General features: G+C 37.4%; 1 protein-coding gene across 1 annotated transcript in view; it reads left to right on the forward strand.

Moving 5' to 3' along the window:
- LOC107094552 (estrogen receptor beta-like) overlaps positions 1-4,909 on the forward strand; it is a 40,339-nt gene extending 35,430 nt beyond the window's left edge. The window contains exons 8-9 of the mRNA XM_015390241.1: positions 1,274-1,457; positions 3,476-4,909. Coding sequence (XP_015245727.1) covers positions 1,274-1,457; positions 3,476-3,725 — 434 coding nt within the window. The 3' untranslated portion in view covers positions 3,726-4,909. The remainder of the gene's footprint in view (positions 1-1,273; positions 1,458-3,475) is intronic.
- Positions 4,910-9,972: the final 5,063 nt, after the last annotated feature.

Genomic DNA, 9,972 nt, shown 5'->3' on the forward strand with positions numbered 1-9,972 from the left:
CTGGAGGACATAGGGACCCCTATTTCATCATTCTGCTTCATTCTATCTCTAATCTCCCACTCTGCAGAATCTGTTAGTTAAATCTCTAACGTTCTGCTCTCTCTGCTTTTTCTCATTGTAGCTTCGCCTCATTTGTTCCTGTTTGAAATATCGTCTGAGCTGCTGCCATTAGCACCTTTTTATAGATGTTGGAGATCATCCTGTTTATCAGTGTAGTCCTGTTTCTCTGTCTGTGACTGTGCTCTCTTCCTCCTCGGAGCTCATCTGCCTGATTTTGTGTTTTCTGGACGGGGCCTTTTACAGCTGCTTTTTGTATCTCTGCTTCTGTCTCCTTGAACCCCAGTGGGCCTCGGCAGATGGCCGCTCACACTGAGCCTGGTTCTGCTGGAGGTTTCTTCCTGTTAAAAGAGTTTTTCCTCTCCACTGTCACTACAAGCATGCTTAGTGCAAGGGATTGCCTTCAAGTCAATGAGTCGATGCAATCAACTGGTTTTCCTTAGATATAAAACCCTGAATCAATTTGACTGTATGATCTGCTGAACTATAAAGTGCCTTGAGATGACATGTGTTGTGAATTGGCGCCATAGAAATAAACTGAATTGAATTGAAACCGGTGCAGATGATTACAGACTGTTAGGATTCTCTAACTAGTCCTGAATTATTGTACTAGTCCTGTGGCTTCTTTGTAAAACAAGATGGAATGAAATGTGTAATCTGAAGGAGGAAATTTGTTCCAATGCTTTTAGGGAGATTTAATCATATTTTTTTTTAAATATCAGCTGTATATCAGATTCTTTGGGGGATTTGTTTTCTTTTTTATATTTCTAACAAGATTGTTTTATGTCTCTGAAAATAAGCTTGTATACAAGAGCTCTGCGTCATTCCTCAGCGTTACACATTCATGATATTTGTAGGTAGTGTAGCAGAACTTATGAGTTCTTTCTAAATTAATTCTTTCACTTTTTATTTATATATATATATATATATATATATATATATATATATATATATATATATATAAAAACAAGACTATAGATCAGTTTCCTCAACAATCCTATTAAAGTGACGGTTTTTACACCGCAGGTTCTGTTGTTCACTACTTCTTTTGATTGCTCTCTTGTCACACCCAAAGAGGGTCGGTTCCCTTCTCTACTGCTCTGCATTTTTAGTTTTCACACAACTACATTATAATGAAGCAAACTTGATTAATGCCCCAAACTGCTCCTGACAAACTTCTGCATTTTTTTTAATATGTTGCTGTTTGTGTCATCAGATATGTGCCTGAGCTCATCTGAGGGCAGCGAGGAGCCGCAGAGTCGCTCCAAGCTGCTGCGTCTCCTGGATGCAGTAACCGATGCTCTGGTGTGGGCCATCGCTAAAAGTGGCCTCACCTTCCGCCAACAGTACACCCGCCTCGCCCACCTTCTTATGCTGCTCTCACACATCCGACATGTCAGGTAAACTGGACCAAAGTGAGAGTAACACTGCAGCCTTTAGTGCTCAGTTTATGCTAAATTGTAAAGTTAAAAGTATAGATTCTTTTACAGATAAGCATGGCTTTAAATTCAGCCCCATTCAGTTTAATGACCTTGAATACAATCCAAAGCCTTTAGAGCTAAGATGAAAAATAGTTAAAAATGCTTTTAAAATTAATGCACTGAGTAAAATATGTTGGAGGCAGGCATCATGCTGTGTAGGTGATTTTGTAGCACAGGGACAGGAAAGTTGATCAGAAGATGGAACTTAATAGATATGTAGATGTAGATGAATAGATCATTGTATAGTAAACTTTAAGCCAGGTCGGAAAAATAACTTGGGTTAACTTTGGGTAAGACTTTAAAATTGCTCCTTGAAAACATTTCAGAGACAAGAAATCCAAATCTGGTTTAACTTTCTGCTCTAAGTGCATTAAATTTATTATTTCTATAAACTAACTGCTTAGGCTTTTTATTTGTATCATTTCTAGGTCTACAACCAATGATTGTTATGTAAATGGATTAATCTGTTGATCATCTTTTCAATTAATCGATTAATAATTAGGTAGCCAAAAATTCTTTAAAGAAGACTTGTTATGAAATTAAACCAAGTGATTCTTAAAGGTCTAGTGGAGGATCTTTTTCTGGGTGGGTCATCAAAATAAGTGGTCTTTCTAATTGTCAATCATTCTGGTGATAAGTTTGGCCGTCCTATGCGCTCGTCTCCATTTTCACTTAGCGGTGGTGAGTCTGACTTAATGGAAAAATGTCAAATCTTCTTTTGGAAAGTAAGCTTGTATGAGCGATGCAAACAGCACCTTTTAAACAGAGCGTGCATTAGGAGAAATGGGGCCTCGCACGTGTTTAATAGGCGTTCCCTCTAGGGGTGTAAATAATAATCGTTTTGTATCGATGCATCGATCCAACAGCCGACGGTCCGATGCATCGACACGTCCGCAAGAGTATTGATTATTTTTATTTTTTTTTTCGTCTGGTCTATTTTTATCCATTTGCTCCTGGGTGTAATTCTCCCTCCCGTGCTGCGGTGCCGCTAAACCTATTTTGCCCTCCTACCTCGCTTCCTGGTTATACTCTTACAGCAGTGTGTTGCAGTGAGCTTGACGCAGACATTTTTTATTTATGCTCAGTATTTAAGCGTGGTCTGTGCTACACGCTGTGGGTCTAGATACGGCCGAGGCGGTGAGGAAGTGGGGGTGAGTTTAGTCCGACGACGGATCGACATGAGGGCCAAAAAGAGCGGAGATCCAGGTGGAAAAAGGGTCGCTCTTATAGCGGGTCAAACTTCACGAGTTGTTTTCCGCAAATTTGGTCATGAAAACAAAAGAGGCCGGCCTCCTGTCTGCTGTACTGTCTGCCGTCAGCTACAATTTGGGAGAGGTGCAGCGGAGCGTCTGTGGGAGGGGGCGGGGACGTCTGGAGCCGAGGTATTGCATTGCACTCATTGCACTGATTTTGTGCAGTATTTTCTGATGCAAAGCCTTGCAGAATCTATAACGCAGGGGCATTATTATTTTTCAGTGAATTAGGTTTTTCATAGGAATAGATGGAGTGCAACTTTTCTACTTCTGTTATTTTCTGTAGTTTAGCATAACGATATTACAGCTTTCATTGATTTATTTCAAATTTGAAACATTGTCTAGCCTGTAAGGTGTAAAAAAAAAAAAATGAACCAATTAATCGAATCGAATCGTGGAGTATTCTTGAGTATCGAAAATAATTGAATCGTTGGGTCAGGAAATCGATACTGAATCGAATCACCATGATGGGTGTGATTTACACCCCTAGTTCCCTCTCAGGAGTGGGTACAGGGTTGTGCATGTGCATTTTTTTTTTTTTTAAGTGGGAGAGGAGAGGGTGGGTCTTTTTAAAAATTTGTTAAAATCCTCCTCTATATCTTTAAGCCTATAGATAATATTGATTATCTGTAGTTTCATATGTTATTAACTCTACATGTTTACACCTCTCTTTTCAATGTGTAGCAACAAAGGCATGGACCACCTGCACTGCATGAAGATGAAAAACATGGTGCCTTTGTATGACCTGCTTCTGGAGATGCTGGATGCTCACATCATGCACAGCTCACGTCTCACTCGCCGGCCTACTCAGCAGGAGTCCACGGATCAGTCAGAGGTGGCGTCTGGTCAGGCCCACTGCTCAGCCGGAGGCCCCTCAAACACCTGGACTCCCAGCAGCGCTGAAGTCGGAGGTGAAGCCCAGTTTTCAGATTAGAAAGCAGAATCAAAGACTTTTTTTTGCTTAGTTCACACACACAAAAAAAAAGCTCACAAGAGCAAAACTTTTCAGGAACAATCTTCAAAGGCCAAGAGCTGGATTCTCTGATTGATCACTGCTGAATCTTACACACATTGTGCAGTATTTCTAATGGGTTCCTCTAAATACGAAAGGTTAAAGCTAAAGGGGATAAGCAACACTTGCTGGCTTCTTTTCACCCAGTGTGGAACTAAAACCAGGGGAACTAAAACTAGCAATTTAACCTGGAGCATCAGTCAGTTTAAGATCTAGGGCATTAAATCAATCATCGTAGGTTACTCGGCTTTCAGTGTGACACAGAGTGACATGGTTTATTTGTCACATTACAGATCTAGCATCTTTCTGTTTATTTTAAAGATGACCTGAGTAATATAAATATTCAATGATTTTACCAAATAAGGGAACAAGGCTATCCAAACCAAACAGACCAGATGTGGAATATAAGATCATGTATAATCATGATATTTGTTCAATTCAATATCAGTAGCTGCAGTCTGATTACTGTCAGATATGTACAGTAGAATCAATGCGTCATTTAAAAACAACCAGCATTCAACAGTTACTCTGAGAGTGCATCAAAGAATAATCCAGGAGTTCACAAAAGAACACAGAACAGGCATCTAGGGAACCACAGACATACCTTATCTCTGTTAGGGCCAGAGTTCAGGTTTCAAACATTTAAAGGGCTTTTGTTGGTTAAAACCACAAGAAAGCAAAAATTGTCTAAAAGGCAAAAATCATTAATTTACATTGATGCTCTTGGGCTGCTTCTGGACTTCAGAGACTTGCTGTAATTCATGAAATCATGAAGGTTTCGCTTTCAAAGAAAGAAATGATCAGAAAACACAGAATATGTGACCATCTGGAGCAGATATTGTGTTCAAGAGCACTTAGATTATGTGGATTAAGTTGAAAAAACTTATCCCAAACTGACAAAAATGGCTTAAATTGGACGGGAATCGGTTTTGGGTTAGTTTATTTTATAAGATGTTTCGACATCTATCCCAGGGGTCTTTGCCAATTCTGTTGGCTCGCACCAGTGTGAGTCTTTATATAGGTGTTATGAAAGAATCCTGAAGTCGAAGTCTAAATGAAAAATCTCAATCTTATTATGGGACTATCACTAAACTGTATTCATGCAAATGAAAAAACATAAAACAAAAAAAAAACAGCTTTTAAAAGTTGTAGAAAATTCCTCTGTGGGTCTTTTGCAGTCATGTGACCTCGACACAAGGAGGCGCCATGTTGGGGGGTAACCTGCCTAATCGCTGCCTAAATGAAGTTAATTTGAGTTCAGACAGTAAAGCCGCGATGACAGTGCGATAAGTTCAGCAACATGGACATCCACAATAAAAACGAGACGAAGCCTTACAGAGATAAACTCAATAAGGACGCCAGAGACCGGTATTTAGCTAAGCTAACCTCAATTAGCAATATAGATCCGTAGGAGCTAGCAGCTAAAGCATGGACAGCCGACTCCTCGCTATTTCCACCAACTACAAATATGGGCATAATTTGTTATCTTGTTAATGGTGTTAGTGCATATACACTTGAAGAATTCCGAAACTACAAATCTCTGGACACTCATGGACTGTTTACTAATGGTTGGGTGCAAGATTTATACTCATTTCAACCACAAGGATGCACTAACACTGTGGTCACCACAAAGGTAAGATGTTAGTCAAACTTGTACAAGTCTTCACTTCACAGCTTTATCTACGGTAAGTGTAAATTATGGTGCATCCGAACTTATCAAGTGGCAAAAAGGTTCCAAAATTATTAAACTCAAAGTACATAAAGCTCTTTTACATGGTAAATAAATGTAATCGCGTGACCCCTGGAATATTAAGGTTCATAGCAAATATATAGGTGGGTTTTTTTGTTGGTTTTGGTAAAAAAAAAATGGGGACAACTGGGACAAAGTTTGTAAAAAACACAAGAAGAACGAGCCATTTTAATTTACAAAAGAAAAGGTAAATCTCCTCGGGACGCTTGAATAGCAGCTCTAATTTCTCGCACGGTAACCCCCCAACATGGCGCTAATTACCCATAATGCACAGGGCGTGACGTCACGTGCGAAAGACCCATAGTTGTGTTANCAAAGAAAATCAGGCTGACTGCACAGCTATTTTTTCACATCAGGTCAGGTTGGTTTGAGCTGTTTTTTTCCCCTAAATAACTGAAATCCTTATTTCCCTTTTGCATCATGGGAGATTACATTTTGAAATATATTAAATATATTAGCTTTTAATCTTTGACATATTTTATTTCCCTTTGGGATCAATCAAGTATTTTTCAATTGATTTGAATTAAATTAAATAGAAGCCTGACAAAAAAACTGAAACAAAATCTGTTAGGATGCAAGTAGCTTTTTTCACAGCTCTGTATGTTTCTGGGTTTCAATTTTTATAGTTTCTTTGGAATATTTAAAATTTGTCCATAAATTAATTAAACCACCAAAACCATTGGAATCTACAATCCATTTTTAACTGTACTGTAATTTACATACAGTACTTTCCTAAAAGACACTCTTGCTTTTAATCAGCCACGTGGTTTTTTGTAATTTTTAAGTGGTCTTGACTTCTGCAGGTTTTTCAAAGGTTTTCTGTGGCCTTTGCCTGTTCAGTCCATTGCTAGACAATTTTCAAAGAAAAGTTTTGTTTTGTTTTTGGTTTTCTAATTCTGAAATTGTTTAAGTATAAAAAAGACCCTGCATGGTAACTTATAAAACAAAATCCTTAAAAACATGTTTTTTGACTAAATCTAGAAAAAAAAAAAAAAAGAAACTAGAGAAATATGCTATATTGTTTGTTTAAACCAATAAACTATAATAAACTCTTTTCTGGAATCATCTTTTAGAGTTGTATCCTAATACATTTCTCAAACTGTTATTTTTTATTTAATGAAGGTAACTTACAAACGGATAAAAAAAAAAAATTGCAAACATCCTTCCCCTTTAGCCTGTTTTCTTGATCTAAAAACTCTTACTATAGTTTTACTGCTGCCTTAAAGACTTTTTTAAAGTTCCATTTATGCAAAAAAATAAACAATAGAGATTTTAAGAGTTTCAAATGTTACTGTAAGAAATCCAAATTGAGTCCATAACTAGATATAAATAGACAGTAGACATTTGACTTTGGACCACAGACTAACCACAAGAGCAATGACCTTATGGCATCTCTGTCTAATTCATTACCTGCATTTATGTTTTCAAGGAAGCTGCAAAATACAACCGATTACAGAATATATTTTCCATTCGATTGAGATTGCTTATGCTTATTTTAGGTGCTTTTAAATGGCAGAATATTCATGGGAAGAAGTGGCTGCCATAGTAATCAGTGTTCATTTTATTCAGTGTATAATAAAGAATGAGCTCCTTTATCAGTGGGTGTATATTGTCTGTTTGGTTCAGAGGTGTAGCCAACATGTGAAGCACTCTGAAGACGCCGTGGAAAACTTCAACTGTGAATCTATTCTGGTTTAGATCTCTGTATCAAGCTAAAAAACCAGGACTTTATGCATTTGTCTGTTTTTATCAACTGTAAGGCTAGAAGTATCAGTTAGCTTTATGCTAAGTCTAGTTCCGCTTATTGTTGAGTCTAGGGGCTAAGATGTAATTACCTACGGCAGCACCAATCAAGGTTTTTTCCCCCTGATATTAATCAGAGGTGAGAAAATTAATTTGCTAACAAACAGTCCCAATCCAAAATAAAAATAATTTGTCTGCTGTAATGTCCATTTTGCAGGACAGGCTTAATATGCCACATCGGTGTGAAGAAACTGAACTGATTTGGTAACTCATCACCTGAAATGGGTATAGTTTCTAAACGGAGGTAAAAAGATATTATCAGACAGTAAATAAAGAACATAAAACATGTTTTCCCTCACTGACATTTAAAGAGAAATGATTTACCGTTTCTTTAGTAAAGTTAGGATTTCGCCTAAAAATATTCACATACATACACTAAAGGCTGATTTATACTTCGAAACCAGGTCGTCTGCGGTGAACACAGAGACGTCCCCGCCCCCTCTGCAGACACTCTGCTGCTCCTCTAGCAAATTGTAGGTAATCACAGACAGGAGGCCTCTGACTGGTCAAATCTACATCCGCTCTACTCATGCGTATCTTCTGTTTAGTACTTTAACGACTTGTTTTGTTTGTATGACTGCAATTGTGGAAAACGACTTGTGAAGTTGAACCAGCAAGAAGAGCAAGGTGCGCAAGAACACTGGGACCCTTTTTCCACCTGGATCCCCGCTATTTTTCGCCCTCATGTCCCTCCGTTGCTGCACAAACTTCGCACCGCCTCGGCCGTATCTAGACCCACAGCTAATTCATGATTGTCCCTCATACATTGTGGAGTGGAATAAACATAGCGCAGACTACGCTTCAATAAATATAAGTATAAGTCAAAAATATCTGCGTCATAGCTGTGACATGTTCACTGTGACACTGCTGGGGGAGTATAACCAGCCCTTTAGATCAGCAAGTCTTTCAATACTTTTAAAAAGCCCAGATGATGAAGATGATGTCAATTTATGATGACGTGGCTTTTGAAGGCCTCTGAAAGTTTAATTCACATTTATATGAAACAGAGGGACACACTCTTTTGTGGAAAAAAACAAAATAATCCAGACGATGTCTGTAAAACAATCAAGGACCTCCTTAAGTCAGGTTCATCCTTGGCTACAGTTTCCAGATGCCTTAAAATGCCTGAAGGTGGACTCTTTATTAGTTACATATCCACAGAGAAGAGATTCCTCTATAAACATGCCCTGAATGGCCACTCGGAGAGAAGAAGACAATTATTCTAAAGGCTGAATAAATATTCAGAATGCATTATTAGACTGTAAGCCCACATTACAGTTAGAGAATAAAGGGGAAGCCTAATAACACATCACAACTATGAAGACCTTCCTGCAAGCAGGTCCTCTTCAAATGACAGTTGACATCATAAGTGAGTATTGATGTCATATTTCAAGGCATTTGCCAAGAATAATAAAGAGTCTTTACTGTATATATAAAAAACCAAAATGAAAATTTGTGGAGACTCCTGGCTTAGAAAGTGCACACAATAAGCAGACAGAAATTCAAAACACTTATAGAAAAAAGGAATCGTTAATCGACACTCAGAGAAACTATAACGCCCTAAAAAGTAAAACATCAAATTCAAGACACCCTTGTGGGAGATATAAACTTTAAAGCTTTGGCACAATTGGTTCCTAAAAATGATCACTGACAAAAAGCATGACCCCATATTGGTTACAAAGTGAACGAACAAAGTGAATGTCTTTAAAAATCCCTGATTTTAGTGGGAACTATGAGCAGGTAAAGTGACCCAAAACTTGAGTGACACCAGATGTGTCAGGAAAAAATCCAAAAACAATTGTTAGAAACTACAGAGTTCCTGTTCCAAGTCGTGTAGTCTATAAGCCTTAATCTGTCACTCTGGAAAATTGAAATCATTTGGCAATTCTAACTGACCTGAAACAGGAAAGGTATAGTCTGAAATTTATGTTAGACAAAATGGTTATATCTTTTCATAAAGGGGGACGTAAATATTTTTCTTATTAAACTTGCATCTAATTTCTGCTGATCAGCGTGTTTTCCCTCTATTTTATTACAACTCAATCCTTTAAATCTCCTTTTCGCTATGATTTTTATAAACATTAGAAAATCCTCTGATTTTTCGGGTGAGCAAAACAATGGAAACGTCATATAGTATATATACCCTGTTAGAGAGACAGGAGATATATATATATATATATATATATATATATATATATATATATATATATATATACTGTATATATATATATATATATATATACTGTATATATATATATCTCCTAATATATATACAAATAATGCTCTTGCAAAATGCAGCTCCATGATTTGTTGCCTAACACAGCCAATGTAGAATCACATAGTTTGATTCTGACACAACTTATTTAAAAAATATCTAGACTGGGGCCTAGAGCTTATACCTTACATCAGATCTGAGATCCCTATGTTAAAGAAATTGTATACTCATTCACTTTAAATCTGCAGTTGTGCTATTATAAACTTTTTTCAACTTAGTTTTACTCACTTAAGTGTCCTGCAAACTGCTGCGTCAAGACATCTGCCTTTAAAAATCCTGATGGGTCATTATTCAAAAACTCAACCGGCATTGAACAAGTTTACATGAATGTGCAATTTGTA

The sequence above is a fragment of the Cyprinodon variegatus genome, unplaced genomic scaffold (assembly GCF_000732505.1).
Source record: "Cyprinodon variegatus isolate N-32 unplaced genomic scaffold, C_variegatus-1.0 Scaffold489, whole genome shotgun sequence".
Lineage (NCBI taxonomy): Eukaryota > Metazoa > Chordata > Actinopteri > Cyprinodontiformes > Cyprinodontidae > Cyprinodon > Cyprinodon variegatus.